Source organism: Paramormyrops kingsleyae, chromosome 4, assembly GCF_048594095.1.
Source record: "Paramormyrops kingsleyae isolate MSU_618 chromosome 4, PKINGS_0.4, whole genome shotgun sequence".
Classification (NCBI taxonomy): domain Eukaryota; kingdom Metazoa; phylum Chordata; class Actinopteri; order Osteoglossiformes; family Mormyridae; genus Paramormyrops; species Paramormyrops kingsleyae.
The window spans coordinates 34,798,901-34,815,673 of record NC_132800.1 but is presented as its reverse complement, the minus strand read 5'-3'; the positions used below and the strand labels follow the sequence as shown (position 1 = coordinate 34,815,673).

The 16,773-nt window shown below is 53.5% G+C and overlaps 1 protein-coding gene across 1 annotated transcript in view; it reads right to left on the bottom strand.

Annotated features, from left to right (window-relative positions):
- Positions 1–817: 817 nt before the first annotated feature.
- The window catches only part of phlpp1 (PH domain and leucine rich repeat protein phosphatase 1), a 34,344-nt gene continuing 18,388 nt past the window's right edge, over positions 818–16,773 (bottom strand). The window contains exons 3-17 of the mRNA XM_072711217.1: positions 15,187–15,312; positions 14,178–14,326; positions 9,948–10,094; positions 9,148–9,375; positions 8,251–8,453; positions 7,832–7,892; positions 7,505–7,600; positions 6,479–6,634; positions 5,779–5,979; positions 5,377–5,539; positions 4,644–4,774; positions 4,225–4,341; positions 3,901–4,095; positions 2,998–3,226; positions 818–2,896 (exon numbers count right to left, since the gene is read on the bottom strand). Coding sequence (XP_072567318.1) covers positions 1,769–2,896; positions 2,998–3,226; positions 3,901–4,095; positions 4,225–4,341; positions 4,644–4,774; positions 5,377–5,539; positions 5,779–5,979; positions 6,479–6,634; positions 7,505–7,600; positions 7,832–7,892; positions 8,251–8,453; positions 9,148–9,375; positions 9,948–10,094; positions 14,178–14,326; positions 15,187–15,312 — 3,330 coding nt within the window. The 3' untranslated portion in view covers positions 818–1,768. The remainder of the gene's footprint in view (positions 2,897–2,997; positions 3,227–3,900; positions 4,096–4,224; positions 4,342–4,643; positions 4,775–5,376; positions 5,540–5,778; positions 5,980–6,478; positions 6,635–7,504; positions 7,601–7,831; positions 7,893–8,250; positions 8,454–9,147; positions 9,376–9,947; positions 10,095–14,177; positions 14,327–15,186; positions 15,313–16,773) is intronic.

The following is a 16,773-nucleotide window of genomic DNA, read 5'->3' as shown; positions in this document are numbered from 1 at the left end:
TTTCTGTCTTCATGTTTCGCTTTATCTTCATGTCTTTAGTACCTGCGACGCTCACGCAATCCAAACCACTGACGACACAGACCTTGTACATATTCGGATAATAACATAAAACAGATGGATGATGATTTGATTGTGCCTTGCGATGCCTGGGATAGGCTCCATGACTAAAATAACGTTCATTCACCCCCTGCTCCCCATGACATCCCCGCCCAGGTGATTACAGATAGAGTTTATCACCACAACGCCGATCCAGCCCGGCTGTGCAGATACAGAAAAGTGATAAAAGCATCACGTCGCGTTAACACATCGCCGTGTTGTTGCACTTAGGATAAAATCTATAGAGCATATTAAACCGCTTTCCGAAGCAGCAGATGAAGCAGTATTAATCGTATTAAATTAAACATTACTAAATATATTTTACTTGATATGGCGAATAGACGCATTCCAATGCACCTGCACTTGTGAAAACTGCAAATAAAGTATTTATATATTTACTAAGAGACGCCCCTTAAACTACACATGCAGCTCTGGACCGATACCACATGAGAGTTCAACGCCATCCGTGGACATTCTCTCTTTTTTCTCGGGAATAGTAATTAATTTGCGGAACATGGAAAACATCTTTGCACAGCAGCGTTTTGTTGTGGGGGTTTTGGGATGAAGTCACCTTCGCGAGGCACGTGTCAAACCAGGCGCGAGCCGCTAGGGACGTCAGCTGACGCCCTGCACGCGCTCGCAGCGTAGATGCAGCGCTGTCAGCCAAAGGTCCCCCCGGGACCCGCTGTCCTGGAAATAAGTCCAGACACGGTGTCATTACTGTATTTGAAAATTTTAGGTTTATTATAACAAAAAAAGGGAGAACCGGTGTGCGCATGTGAGTGTGCCTTGCTTGTGGAGAAACTGCGCTTGCGCTGCGAGGCGGCCCCGGCGGTACGAAAGGCACAGCGCCGCTGCCGAACTCCGTCTGTCTGTCTGTGTGTGTGTCAGTAGAAGCTGTGGTTTCGCCTCTACATATTGAGTGCCACCTTTAAAACGACCCGAAGCCGCTCACCAAATACACAGTTCTTGTAGAAAGTCCCGTACACAACACGTAGCCTATTTATAATCATCGTGGAGAAGGAAGGGGTGGGGGGGGGGGGGGGGGAATGGGGGTCACGTTTTCTCTCAGAGAAGATTAGTACAGTGACTAAGTCACATTAAAGAGTAAGCAACTCCTAGGAGTTAGTCTTTGAATTTCTACAAATTTCTATGACTTTTCACAGGCAGAAAGCCATGGTTGACTGAAGAAATACAGTATTATTAAGTGCCCTATCTACAACAGTTAAGCATGGTATCACCGATATGTACCATCCACTCACATCTTCGTTTAACATAAAAGGTTTTCTTAAAGTGCTTTTCAGCGTCATTTCTGTCGTATAAAATCGATATGTAAAACTAGGTCCCTGTCCACCATGCGCCGATATCTGTGAAGCGATAAAGCATGAGAGCTAGTGTTGGTCAGATGGGAGTCCTGCGGATCGGGTTAAGGTTATCTTCAGGAGTTAGTTCCACACGCATCCCGTGTCCCGCTTCACCCTCCGGGCTGCAGGCTGTATTTCTGGGGGGGGGGGACGACTAGAGTTTAGAGGTTTCTCAGAGCAGCTAGTCACAAGTGTCTACAGACAGCTTTGAATGGTGGAATCATTCATTGGAGGGGAGAGGGGTGTGTCCTCTCTAAGGGGGCGTGTCCTCTCAGAGGGGTGTGTCCTCTCTCAGGGGGTGTGTCCTCTCAGAGGGGCGTGTCACAGGGCTCATTTGGCTGCTCTGAGGGGTGGGGCTTCTGCTGCTGCTGCTGTTGTTGCTGCTGCTGCTGCTGTTCCTGCTGGTGCTGCTTCATGATCTCCTTGACCTCCTCCTCCAGCTCTGGTGGAATGATGAACTGGTCATCAGGGTCTGGTTGTGCCGGGGCAGCGAAGTAGCCCCCAGGTTTCCTGGCTGGGGCATCGGCCACCACCTCGATCAGGTTGTGGCTTCGCTCCTGGGGGGCCACCGAGCCGTTTCCCCGCCTCTTGCTCGCCTGCCCCGCCCTCTTCAGGGGTTCGGCCACACATCCTTCCTCAGCCTCACCCTTGTCCTGGGACTCGGGGGTGGGCGTGGGGGGCGGCACCTGCGCGGCCTGGGGGCGCTCTCGGCGGCGGAGGCAGTGCACGTCGGCTTCCACCTCCACGCGGCTGCCGTTGGAGAAGACCCCGGCGATGGGCTCCTCATCCTCGCTGTCCAGGCCGTTGTCGGAGAGGGCGCTGGAGAAGGTGGCGCTGGAGAGCTGCCGCTGGAAGGAGCCGGCCAGGCAGACGGGGTGCAGGGCACAGCCGGTGCGGGGTTCTGGGCCGAACGGGACCCCCGTCTGGGCCTCCTGGAGCGTCGCGCTCTGTGGCGGCTCATCCGAGGCAGTGGACCCCACCTCGCTGCTCATCTCGGAGGCAGACACTTCGCTGCTGACCTCGCTGCAGGAGGACGGCGTGGGCAGGACGTCGCGGATGGCGGCGGCGACGGGAGGCGGCGGGAAGAGCCCGGGGCTGGGTGGGGGCGGCGGGGCGCCCAGCTCGCAGCAGCAGCAGCAGTCCTCGGCCACGCTGAGCTGCACCACCACCGCGCTCAGGCTGTCGCCGCAGCCGTAGGCCTGCGCCAGCGTACACAGCTTCTTGGCGGCGGCGAGCGCGTCGGGCACGTTGCGGACGGCCTCCACGGCTTCGGCCGGTGACACGCTCTCCCACAGGCCCCGGCTGCCCAGGATGACGAACTCGTCGCGCGGTGTCAGCGTCACCGTCTGCACGTGAGGTCGCGGGATCACCGACGGGTACAGGAAGGAGTATCCCATAATCCTCGTGGAATCCGTCACGCCGTTGACTTTGTTATCCTGAAAGGGAGGGACAGTGACCAGGCGGAATTTAGGACCAGATCTATGTTACCGAAGGGGACACAGCACTCGTGTGTTGGGGGGGGGCCTGGGGGCAGTACCTCGGTGACGATGGCCTTGTTCTGCCGCACCCGCTGGTACTCCTCGGCCACGCCCACGTTGTGCAGCGCCGAAAGGAGGAGGGGCTTGCCGTCGCGGCACAGCACGGCCTGGCACTTGCCCACGTTGGCGGCCGTCAGCGTGAAGCAGCCGCCTGGGTCCAGGGGGTCGTGCCGGATGTGGCAGAGAGCGGCCGAGCCGCCCAGCTTCTGGCCCGCAGTGCCCAGCTTCCTGCCAGGGGGCGCAAGTGCACAGCATAGACTGAGTCAGACTGCCTGTGCGTGCGGCTCTGCGTGACCAGTGTGCATGTGCGTGTAAGCGTGTTTATATACAGTACTGTGCAAAAGTCTTAGGCAGTCAAAGAAAACGTTTAGATGGTCCTGGTGGCTTGAAACTGACATGTCTGTCAAAGTGTGTCAGCTCAGCCATTTCAGAACCTCTTCTGAAGTTACCCCAGTATCTGCAGCAACCATCCAATACACCCATGTGTTTCTGAGTCGACCACTAGCTCTCCTTATTTGGCTAATCAATACCCCCCCCCCCCCCCCCCCCGAGTTATATAACTAACTAAATCAATTAATTAATTAACAAATTCATGGAATGGCTGAGGTGCCCCTGAGGAGAGGTTTGGGAACTGAAGCGGTGTCCATCTAGCCGTCCAACACGATATCAGTAACGTTTTTGGAGAACAGAAGGTTAGTTTCAAATGCATTTATTTACTGTTAATTTACTGTTATTCTGCATATGTTGTAATGTTAAATTGTGCATTTTGTTCTGAGCAAATATACACTTACTAACCAGACAAAGGGCTGTAAACATTTCATTTTCCTGTTTAAAACGTTTGCACAGTGCCGTGCATGCACGCCACACGCTGCATGACCAGGAAGTCCTCGTGCTTTATGTACCTCTGTGTCACCAGGAAGGTGCTCCTCATATAGTCCTCCTGGGTCTTGCCCCGGTGCAGCTCCTCCGCCAGTACGTCATTCATGGTGCACTGCAGCAGGTATGGCACCTCCACGTTGCGGTCGCCGTCGAAGACCCCGTAGAGCGCCTCGCGGTTCTCGCCGAAGCTGTTCACCGACAGGGCGGCCACGCAGAGCCTGGGAGGCGCACATCCGGCAGCTCACGCTTCCGAACACGCGGTACGGATCCCGGAGGCCGTGCAGTCATGTAACCAATGCTGACACCGCGACCCGCGGGAAGCCGAGAGATCTCAACGTGCCGCTTACTTGTTTTTGACTCCGGAAGCTTCCGTGTAGCCATGACTCCACACTGCGGGAGCTCCTGAGGCCTCGGTGGCCGAGAAGGACGACGGCGACTGGTCAATCCGGAAGGATCTTATGTTGCTGGTTTGGAAAAGGGATGAGTTCATTAACATTGTGCTCATATGTGAGCTTATATTAACGTTCACATATGGTGGAAAACAGGGAACATTATTAAATAATGGAATTCAGTGTGTACATCAACAAATACTGATGTGCTGATGTCCTTGAAATGCAAGGTAAAAAAAAAAATACCTAAATAAAAATTGGTAATGTGACACCAAAGATGCAATTTTAATAGTCGGCCACTAGGGGTCACTAAATACTTCATTAAATGTCTGGAACGCACTAAGATGAGGCCTTCCTGTCTGGGCCAATGGCCTTACTTCAGCTGCTCCAGCGTCTTGTGGTCCAGCGCCAAGCGGGGGTTGCCTGTTAGGTCCAGCTCCTGCAGCTTCGGGGGCAGGTTCTCGGGCAGGGTGATCTCGCTCAGCTCGTTGCAGCTCAGGTCCACACACTGCGGGCAGCTCAGAGAAGTCAGGGCCGGCGGATAGAGAGATTCTGGGCCAGTGGCTGACAATGGAGGCACGACTATAACAGGATGTGACATCATGAGCTTTATTTCAGCTGCCCGGGTGGTGGCCAGGGCACAGAGTGGTCACATGGGTAAGAGAGAGAGTACGTGTCTGCCGCTGAGGGGTACCGGGAGATTGGGCCGGGGCCGGGCCTGCTTCGGCCTTAGAGATCCAGCCTGCCGGGATATCACGCCGGCCCTGTCAATTAGACTCGATTGGCCCAGAAACTATTTACGGCACCGGAGATCCACAAATAGAGGGAACCACAGAAGTAGCACATCTTGGTTTAAACCATCTCGGGAAGAATTCAGAAACTTCTAGAAGCGAATCAGCAAGGTCTATACAGTTTTAATAAAGAGCGATCTGAGTAAACAGAAATGGCAGTAAGATTTTGGCTGGAACTGCAGACTCATCCAGCAACGACGCCCTCGGTAGTGCTAGACGATGGGCTACACAGAGCCTGTAAACCTCCCAAAACACGCCAGAAACCCTTCAGGAAAGACTCAAGGCGCATCAACACAGACAAGCTACCAGCCAAGCCCACCTTCATCTCCATGAGCTGCATGACCTCGGGAAAGACCTCGATGCAGTTGGAGTGGGCGATGACCGTGTGCATTCTCTTGCAGCCGAGAATCGTGGTGGGGATGCTCTTCAGCCAGTTCCCGCTCAGGTCCACCTCCTCCAGCTCCTCCAGCTTGGCCATTTTGCTGAAGATGGAGCGGGAGAATGAAATTGTCAGTGTAAAAGTTAAAGTTGAATGAATGGTGAATGACGTTAAAGTTCTGAATGACACACATGGGGATACGCAGAAACATTCGCTTTTTGGAGTGTTAGCTGCTATTCTCTGAAAAGCAGAAGCGCCTTTAAGTCGGGAATTTTGTGTGTGTTGTTGAGGTTAGCGGACGATGTCGGTGCGTGAGTGTGCGCGTGAGTGCGCACGTGTCACCTGGCGGGGAAGCTCTGCAGCTGGTTGTAGGCCAGGTGTAGAACACGCAGGTGTCCGTGTCCCGTCAGCAGAGGCACGCACTTGTCGCTCAGCCGGTTATTGGTCAGGTACAGCTCCTGCAGCGTGCTCCGGCTCTCCTCTGATAGGCTGGAGGAGGGCAGGCTCTCCAGCTTATTGGCCGAAGCGTTCAGGCACCGTAAACTGGGGGGGGGGGGGGGGGGCAAATGGGAAGAGGGGCTGTGAGGGATTATATAGAGCTGGACTTCTGCAGACAGAAGAGGCAGCTGTGAAAGACACTGCTCTGCTCCTAATACCCGCAGCCTGTGATGAATGCAGACTCATAAAAACTTTCACAATTCAGCGTTCCTCTCAGCAGGGTCTCTGCAGCACAGGGACAGGCATCTGGTCCCACAGCCAGTCTGGAGCCACAGACCTCTCGTGATTACAAACACAAAGCCCCATAAACTGGACCACTAACCCCTAGAAAAGCCCCCCCCCCCCCCTAAACAGAGAGAGAGCGAGAGAGAGAGAGAGCTACTGGCCAATGGCAATGACGGTCTAGCCTTGACAGAGGCAAAACTCTAAATGACAATGGCACAGTTGTTCATGAGCAGTGGAGGATGGAAGGTAATTGGGGGGGGGTGGGGAGGTTGCACCTGGAAAATGGGACGATGGGAAGGAATCGAGGGAGGAGATCTACCTGTCAGTCTTGAGGAAGAGGCTGGCAGGCAGCTCGGACAGCTGATTATGCTGGACATCCAACACCTCCATGTGACTGCCCTCCAGGTCCTCAGGCAGCCGCTGCAGCTGGTTATGTCCTACCAGCAGCTTCCGCAGACTGCTGCTGCAAAGGAGCCTGGGAAACCGGGGGGTGGGGGGAAGGGGTCCAATCATGAGGCCGGGTTTACCTCTGTGCACAACTGATAAAACGCCTTAGATGTGCTATAAATATATACCAATGTATTCACTGCATATATAAACCTCATTTAATTACAGGTAAATCTCTCCATTCAGTCACGGCTGCAAAGACACAGGTCATGATGGGGTTAATCAGGCAACTGACCAATAGGAAGGTAGGCTGGTGTGTCCCCGCCCCCTCCTGGGTATCAAGCTAATAATGCGGCCAGGCCACCCGGGGGGGGGGGGGTTTGCTAACAGACGCCACTGACCTTTCCCGCGAGAAAACAGCGGACGGAGCGGGAGCGAGGTCACGGGAGACGGGAGAGCAGCTTAATCAGCCGGTCCTTTAATTACAAAGTAGACCTCAGAGTCAGCAGCTGGGCTCAGGTGCAGGGTGGGGGGAGGGGGGGGGCAGGGTGGGGGGAGGGGGGGGGCAGGGTAGGGTTTCCTTCCCGAAGGCGGCTCGATGTCACCGAGCAGACATGGCGTCAGCTCGCCCGCACCCATCATCTCGCCAATGTCCTTCCCCAACCTTGGGTCCAGCTCTCTTGAGGGCATGACCTGGCCAAATGCTGTGCCAATTTGGGGGGGGGGGGGGGGGTTGTCCAACCAAAATGGCTGCTGTTGTTTTCATTGACGGATGCATTGCTGACTCCCTGCACTTGTCCTTCGCTGATTTATCATCTGGCGTCTTTCCTGTCTTTCGTACAGCACCGATGCACCCTGCCAGCGGCCACAAGGGGGCGCCCAGTCTCTAATCTAAACTGAGGCAGACTGTCCGCCCCCAAATCCCAAACGCAGACCCACCCCTCCCGCCCACACTCACCGCTCGGGGAGCAGGTGAAGCTGGTTGTGACTCACGTCCAGCACCTCCAACTTCTTGCTCTCACATAGCCAGTCCGGGAGGCTCTCTAACTGGTTCCTGGAAGTGGTTAAGGGGTTAAACAATGCCGTAAGGTCTCTGTATAGATTACAGCGAGACAGGGTAGTATTGATGATGCGGAATCAGGATCGATTATTCAGGCCTGGCCCGAAAAGCAGTGCTACTTATTATGTAGGGTAAGGCAGAGCCGGGGCCGGGTCAAGAGCGAGACAAGAGGAGAGGAGAGGAAATAGGCCAGAGCTAATGGCAGGACAAAGATGTCAGACCTACCTGGAGACGTCCATGTAGGTCAGGTTACGGGGCACCGGAGAGACCTCCAACTGACGGAGCTCTGTGGGAGAACCAGGCGTCAGAGACACAGTGGTACCAAAAAAAAAAAAAAAAAAACGCACCAATCGCAGCACAATGATTTACAGCTCCACGAATCGTGACGTGGCCACAAGGTATAGCCCAACCAATCAGAGGTCAGAGAACAGGCAAACTTAAAGCTCCGCCAATCACAGCACGGCCAAAATGTTTAGCGCCTGAAATGTTTCATAACGACATTGAAAGTTGTTCTGAAGTTATTCAGGTGCCAGATTGTAGTTTTGTGCCTCTAAGACAGCCAGTTGGTCTGACCCACGGATGCCCCGTGTGAATGACCCACGCCAGTTGGTCTGACCCGCGGATGCCCCGTGTGAATGACCCACCATTGGAGGAGACGTGCAAGGCCTTGAGCGGGCCCCCCCGCGCCCGCAGCAAGCCCAAGCGATTCCTCTCGCAGTGCAGCACCTCCAGCCTGGGGAAGAGCGAGGCATCCAGCTCCGTCAGGCCGTTGTCCCGCACGTCCAGGTGGGTCACGTGACGCAGGAAGTCCGGCTCCTCAGGCACCACCTTGCAGATCCTGTTGAGCCTGGAGCAGTGGGTGCGGTCAAGAGGGTCAAAGGTCAGCTTCTACAAGCCAGCCTGTAGATCAGACCCAGGGCTACCAAGCGGACCAGGAGAACACCTGCTTTCATCCGCCTACTCACCCATGAGCCACTTCACGAAAAATGTACTGAAATGACAGTACTCACGGTACTCACAGTGATATCAAGTACTTCCTGAACGTGGCTATGGGAAATACAGGCCCATTTTATTTTTATCCTGACTGGCTTTAAGTGGAAGAGAAGGACCATCTACGGCGGCGGGCGCTAAAAGCGCGCTGACGTGTCGATACATTAGTGATGTACCTGTGAAAGGGGTTTTGGGGCGAACGAGTAGAGCAGGGATGGCTAACGAGACACTACTCACAGACCATGAACTCCCTTCGGCGTCTGTGTGTCACCAGCATAGTCTTTGGGAATCTGTCACTCACTGCTCCGAGGGGGGGGGGGTGTGTTTAATACCCTCTGAGCCAGTCACTGTGCCAAGCGTGACATAATGTGTCAAGCGAGGTAAATTATATTAAACAAACGTCGACGCCTCATCAGGCTGAGCCAGAACGGAGCGCCTCCTGCCTTCCTGCCCTAACAGCCACGCTTGCTTTACGATAATTATTCACGGAGGTTTGGTTTTAAAAAGCCCGGCCTCCTCTCCCCCCCCCTGGCAGCCACAGCGCCCCCTACCTCAGGTCCACGTGCTTGACGCGCAGCAGCCGGAAGGCCTGCAGCAGCAGGGCGTCCAGGCCGTTCCCCGCCAGGCAGAGCCGCTCCACGCCCTCCATGCGCTCCAGCACTTCTGGTACTTCGCTGAACTCGTTGAAGGACAATCCCAGGTAGCCCAGGCGGGGCAGGTCACCCAGCTCGGCCGGCAGCGCCGACAGGCAATTCCCATCCAGGAGGAAGGTCTGCAGGCTGGGGGGGGGGTGGCAAGGTGAGGGGTTACATCAAAGCAAACAAGCGTCACCTTCCTGTATTGACCTCCACATTATTTTTTATATCCATTTCCCAACCAAGGCATTAAATAATTAACTTTTCCAAACCATTCATCAACGGAGCACTTATTTATACACACAGTGATTTCCTGACACCTGTGTTGCAGAATCTAGGGAGATTTATGGAAGAATACACTCATCCTGTTTTTCTACTATTAACTGGAATTAAACGGAATAAATTCCAATGTAGGCCAGCAGAGGGCAGCAAAGTCAGCACTGTCCCACACTTCCGCATTACTGGAGATTCCAGACAGTTCCTTCATAGCCCCTAGCTGAACAATGCACACTACCTTCAAATAATAAAAATCTGAATTCCAAGGACTTTTTCAAACATGAATCACATCAGAACATCAGAAATTAGTATTATAAAAGCTCATCGAGTTCCAATTATGTCCAATTAGGTCGTCTGACCCAAAAAAACTACAGCGACATCACGCCTGGATCCTTCACAGGCCTTTGGCTGTGTTACCCCCCCCCCCCCCCCTTACTCACTTGTGCATGGCCCCCACAGCACTAGGCACGGAGGTCAGGCAGTTGCAGGACAGGTTGAGCTCGGTCAAGGTGGAGATGCTGCAGATGGCTATGGGGAACTGGCCAAGGTGGTTGTTGGACAGGTTGAGGCTGCGCAGCTTGGAGAACCTGAGAGCAGGAGGTACGGTGGCACGTCAGCTCAGCGGAAGATCATCGCTTACTGAACAAAGTAAAAAAAATAAATAAAACACACACACACACACACACACATCCTACCATATCATTCAAATCCTCATTAAGAAACAGATAGGAGAACTGGATTTTTCTGATTAGAGGCTTAGCACTAATACCCAGAGTAAAACCGTGAAATCTGCTAGGACGGAGACCAGAGCACCACCACTGTGCGCATGGCATTATGGGAAATGGAGCCAAAGGCGGCGCTAACGCTAATCCCCAACCCCAGATGAGAATCTACGCTGAGCTGAAACAAAAACTGTGTAATCATGTTAGGTTACAATGCAATACGGAGGCCCTTAAATTGGTTGTGTAAGGAGATGCACGGCGGGGTTTGCTATTTCAGCTCTGGTGGGGGTCAGAGGTCAGACAACAAGCAGTACATGTGAAATGAGCAACTAAAACGCAACCTCGGCAGGGTGGGAAGACCAGCTAGCATGGGGGTTCACCTACCATTGGGTCAACATACTCGACTACACACAACAGATATCCTAAGCTAGTTTTGTTGACGACTTTGAAACCCATTTGCCACGCCTATGGGTAGAATGCCCCTTAAATAGGTCAGTTTTAAAAGCATGACTTTTTTTTTTTTTGTTCTGGCTATAATAGCCATCTTCTCCCTTGTGTTTTCAAAAGAAACCCATCCAAGATGGCTCCTGTTCTTCCATACATGTGAAACACTGCAACTAAATGAAGATAAGGGCGAGAGCATCCGGTTTAGTAGCCAAGCCTCAGATTTTCCTGGAGAGAACCTTGAGGCACCACAGTTAAAGATCAATCGATTGGCACATTGATTCTGGGAGTCAGGCTGCCAACCGCCAAGCCGTGAACAGAGGGTATGGCAGCTCTGCGCTCTCCATCTGGGTGCTTTGCGAAGTACGCATACATGAACCAAGCTCATCCAGAAGTCGGGATACTGGCTGCTCCCACACCAGTCTATGAAATAAGCCTTTCTGGTTGCGGCCCCCACTAGCATGCTGGTATTTGTATTCATGCGCCATTAAAACAGCTCGCCAAAGTACAAACGTGACGGAGACCACAGACTCCCCTGAAAGCCCAACTATCCTTTCAGGCACCAAGCCCGATGAAGGAGGGAGAAGGGAACCCGGCGTGGCTCACAATACGGGAATTCGCCTCAATGAATGACGAGGGCATAAGCTTCCCCCCAATGTCATCTATCCATCCAGCGATGGCGTGTGGATATTTATTGTCGTGTGGCGTTTCGTCATGGCTTGTGGGCCGCATCCATTCATCACGGGAGCGTCGAAAAAGAAAACGGAAAAAAAAAAAAAAAACCTCAGACTGAAGTATTGATCCAGGCAGCCATTTAATTAAGCGGAAGGCTACCTCCTCTAGGGTCCGGGTGGCGTTCGGTCCATCGCAGCTGTGATCCTCTGCGCCAGAGGGGCAGCTTTTTGTTCTCGTATTGGAGGCAGGGCGGTGGTATCTAGAGGGTTCCGGGAGCGGGAGCCATGGCTCTGAAAGCTGGGGGGGGGGGGGGGGGGGGGGATCGGCACATTCCATCCCACCGTTCGCCATTCCGCCGGTGCCGTCAACCGCCAGACGGAGTCCGATATCCCGGCGCTCCGCTTCCACGGCGGCCTTGACTCTGGCCTTCAGATTTATGGGGGTATAATTGCACAATAATAGACCTTTAAGTGTCATAGGGGCCAGTGTGAAGCCGAGTGGAAAATCACGACGACGATGGACAGACAATCCCAGGAGAATTCGAAATGTGCCAAGGGACTGGGGGGGAGCAGTCGGGTGGGGGGGGGGAGGGGTAATAGCAAAACAAATCAACAGCTGAAGCATTCCTCCAACAGTGTGCGCGTGAACACAATGTTTCTGGATGAACAATGGATAGAAGGGTCCTCTTCTGACAGAGAGGAGACACAGATGTGCACTTTGTGTGCCGATGTGGGCCATAAATGCTCACGGTGAAGATCTTCATCTCTAGCTGATGGCGTGTAGCCTCTATGTCACGGTAATCCAAACAACGTTGAGTAGTCCGGCCCTCAAATGTCTGATCTGCGTTTATCTTCATGCAAAGACCAAAGCGATCCCACTGTGGATTTAGAGAAGTTCTCTGCAGGTTCCTGACTGTCAAAATTCGGTATGGCTCTGAAGATACATTTGCCACATGAATGTCAAATTTAATCACAGAATACCATTAAGTGATTCCGTGAAACCTAGTCAACGTTCCTCGTGCGAATCTTCCCATCTGGTGACTTGACAGCATCCTGCCGAATGATGTCACTAAATCGTGAAAAAAACAGCCCGCGCATCACAGAAGGTGAGAAACCCCGACCAGAGGAGCCGGTTTCTGTCTTCTCCTGCTAGGTCTGTGGTGGCCCAGCACTAGATGGTGGAAATCAAGGCCATACCACGAGGGGGAAGCGAAAGAGAAACAGGCATGGGAAAAAAAAAAAAGAGGAAGGACACGGGGAAGAGGCAGCCGACAATGGATGTGAAAGTGTTATTTTTAAAATGTGAGGCGGCCTCACCCCCGGCCCGAACCTCCGGGGGGGCTGTGCCACTTATGCTGCATTTGCTCAGCTCAAAGATGAGCAAAGATGGGAACTTGCAGCTGGTTTCTGCCTGCTTGCCGTCCCCCGTCCCCCCCCCAGTAGGAATGGCCCACCTCAATTTAGCAACACCCTGGGCCAGGAGAAGATCGCCGCAGATCCTTTCACGAGCGGAATAGCCGTCAAAAGCCCGGCTTGTCATTTACATCCCCGTTAATCTTCCACACTGCGACATTTGCCCCCCCATCTTTCCAGAAAGGAGCCTCCATTCTCAAATCCTGCCTAGTTGCTCATAGTGTCGGGACCCGGCTTTGAGGAATGTCTTTAAAGTCTCTTCAGACCTTGCTGAACACGTTTTCTCCTCAGCTGAACCAAGGAGCCGAATAAATCCAATTGTAGCTGCTAGCAGTCATGGTCCAAAAGGGTTACCGCCGCTTTAAGAATTAGCTTGATCACTGGCAAACCCGACACAAACATTCCCCAGCTCTAACCCAGTCCGAAGCTGCCTTAGAAGTCATCAACTGGGATGTGACTGGAAGGCGGTAATGCAATTTCAAATTCCAAAAGAGAAAGCCCCACCTCACCCGTGTCACAGAACCCCTGCCGTCTGAATCTCGCTTATTAGTCAGTGTGCAAACAGGTCTGTGCCTCATCTGCATTTTCCTGCCTTCCCATTGGCTGTCTGCTGCAGCATCAAAGCATGGTCACATGACTGAGCGGGAAGCCTTAAAATACAGATTGTATATGGGGCGGCTGTCCTTCAGTGGAGGTGGTGGTGAAGGTGGGGGGGGGGGCATCTATTCCTAATCGATACTGGATAAAAGCTGTTGGGACACCCACAAGACCCCTGAAGTCCACGGTTCCTGCGTCACCCCACCACCCCCCGCCCCAGGTGCCAGAACTCGAATTTACGATCCTCTCGGCTATTCCTGGAATCGACCCGTCAGTAAGGCTGACCTCTGCAGACTGCAGCTGAGTCATTCTCACACCTACAGAAAAACACGGCCCCCCTCCCTCCGTGTGAAACGGGAATGGACTTCGCCCTGCTGGGATTCGCAGGGGCGAGTCCCGGCCCTTGGACCAACTTCTTGAGCATTCTGCCCGACCTCTCTGGAGCCCAAATACAAGTTTGCTGCGAGCTATGGACAAAATTCCCACATGGTTCCTTCGCTCACGGAGACTGGCATGAGGTTAAATGGCCCAGCAGATAAGACCGACAGGGACAGACGGAGACCCACACAGATACAGGGAGGATGGTGCCCAGATCCACCAACTCAAATGTAGACATGCTTCTTCACTTCCATTACTAAATCACAGTCAGCAGATGGTGCTCGCTTCAAAGGAGAACACATCTTTCCATACTCATCTTTCCATCTGTCCACCACATTTCATTCAGGCAATTTTGAGGATGGAATGGAGGCTGGGTTTCAGTGGGTGGAGCCTATGTGGGGCAGGGACTGTGTGGGTGTGGCCAGTGTGGGCGGGGCCTCACCTCTGCAGATCTGTCAGGCAGCGGCTGGCTGACAGGAAGTTGCGTTTCAGGTTGAGGTGTGTCAGGTCCTGGCTGTAGAAGAGATTGGGTGGAAGGCGCTCCAGGCTGCAGCAGGACAGGTCCACCGAGCTGATGCGCTGAGACACCATCTAAGCATTGGGGGGGGGGGGGGATAGAGGGAGGCGGGGCTTACATGCTGGAGGCCACACAGCTGCTTTTAAATACTAAATTGGGCATCCCCTTAGTGGCTGATTGCTGATGTGACCGACACAGAGAAGTAAATCTACGATTCCGGCAGATGCAGAGGTATAACCAGAGCTGCAGCCTTAACTGGGCGCCATTCCGCTGGGCGGAGGCGATGCACAGGCCGCCATCTTGGCGCAGGGTCCCGGACCCTCGGAAACCCGGGCGGCCCCCGGGGCCACAGCACCTGCCCACCCCGGAGACGCTATTCTGGGACTTCCTTGGGGCCATTATGTGACAAGGTTGTCGTCGGAAAAATTTAGAAAATAGGTTCCCTGGGCTGCCCTAATTCGGCTGCGGAGAGAAGCGCGGCAGAAAGTGGGGCTCCATTTGCGGGATGTGGAACGGGCCTCTCTGCTGGGATCCGGTCTCCCTCCCTCTGTTTTCCACGCTACCCCAGCTACAGGCGGGGGGGGGGCCTGGCCAGCCCAGCTGGTACATTCCACTTCAGGTAGATGCATCTATTTGCGGGGTTCGTTTACATTACATTTTATTCATTCACCAGATGCTTTCATCCAGAGAGCTATACGTCGCTGAAAGACAGCAAGGTCAGAAGATCCCTGGTGGTTAAGGGCCTTGCTCGAGGACTCGACGGTGACATCAATATGCTGACACTGGGATTTGAACCAGCGACCTTCCGATCATGGCGTCCTTACGCACTGAGCCACACACTTCCACCTCGGGCAGACAGACCCTCCCGGGGGTCACTCATCACCGCAGGTTACCTTGGAGACCACATGCCACCTCGGAGACGCGGCTGTCTCACCTTGGCAGCCTGCCTTTGCCAGCGAAGGTGCTCGGTGAAGCTGTCGAAGCTGACGTAGTAGCTCTGGCTCTGCGGCCCCGAGGAGCTGAAGGCCAGGCAGTGGGTCTGCTTCCTCACCTCCTCCACCTGTGGGTCAAACAAGAGGCACGAGAGTGAGACCTACACCTCCGCCCGGCTCGCCCCTCCTTCACCTCATCTCCCCTGATACGCATCGCACGTTCATGTGCCTTCTCCTATGTTACATGACGCCTGCACATCAATAAACACGCATTTCTGTTGCCGTTCTCCATTTTGTGATCTTTAATCTCCTCTAAGTACTCCGTGCCCCAGAACCATCCGATGCAGATAAGACACGTGATCCCTGCTGCTGTGCTTGTGGTGCATCTCAGGTGCTTCTAAGGATGCTTGCGTTCAAAGGGTCGTTTTTGCCCGTCGTCAAAGGGACCCCCCTTCTGGAGCCAGTCAGCTGCGTGCCACACTTAAAACACCTGGGTATCTCTGAAAGGAAGACCTTATCTGCACCCCCCCCCCCCAATCCCCTGCCAGGGGGCTCAAGGATTAAACAGAGTGGAAGCTTCTGCTTCAGATCCACGTTCGAAAGTGCAGATACCAAGATTTAAAAAACAAACACCAAAAGAAATAAAGGAAAAGAAACAATCATTCATTCACAGGAAATATTTTCCACAGAAGTGAGAATTTGGTAATAAGGAAGGCTGTTCAGGAATGATCAATAAAAGGCTTTGCTTTCGCTGTTTACTGCGAGCGATTCTGTCTACGTGACACATCCAAGGCTTTTTATTACTCCAGCTAACGACTGACTCAAATCAGATGATGGCTCTTTAAGATAAAGAGGCAGATGGATGGCCTGTTGTCACTCTTGGCCGCGCTGCACAAACGTGAAGCGAGAACATTTGTTTTAGCATTTGCGACAAACTGAACTGGCCACAGTGACCATTTACAGCTTGCGGGAAGAGCAGAAAAGGAGTATTTTTACGGCAGATCGCTGCACTGCGGTTTGGAGTCGTCTGACGCGGGACGTACCAGTCGCGGCCATTATTAATCGACAGCGGCTGCTGCGTTATGAAATCGTAAAATCCAGCAGCATAGAGAAAAGGTATCTGGCCAGGAGGAGAGGAGAATGGCCTCAGTGGCCGGGGAACAGGAGCGGCTGGGTATCAAACAGCCGACTCGGACGCTCCTCGTGTTCCTGCACAACGAAGTCTGTTAATCTTTTCAGCTTGTCCATAATAAAGACCTTTTCCCCGCATCTGCCCCCCCCCTCCCCCCTTCCAGAGTGCGCTCCACCAGCAGTGTTCTCATCCCGAATATTTTTTTTAAAAGCCCTGAGCTCAGCTGGCACCAAGAAAGGGGGGGGGGGGGAGATCCAAACAGAAAACGTGCAGGATGAATAAAGAAGCGAGCAAGCCAGAGTGACAGGCATTACTGCAGGACGACGCGAGGGGGCCAGACCAGTGTCTGCTGGGACGCCACTGGGGCTCGTTAGCTGACGTGGTGGTGATTAGCGGTTAGCCTCGCTCGCTACCATTATTCAGTGGAGACGAGTTTTTTTTTTTGAGCCAAACAGCC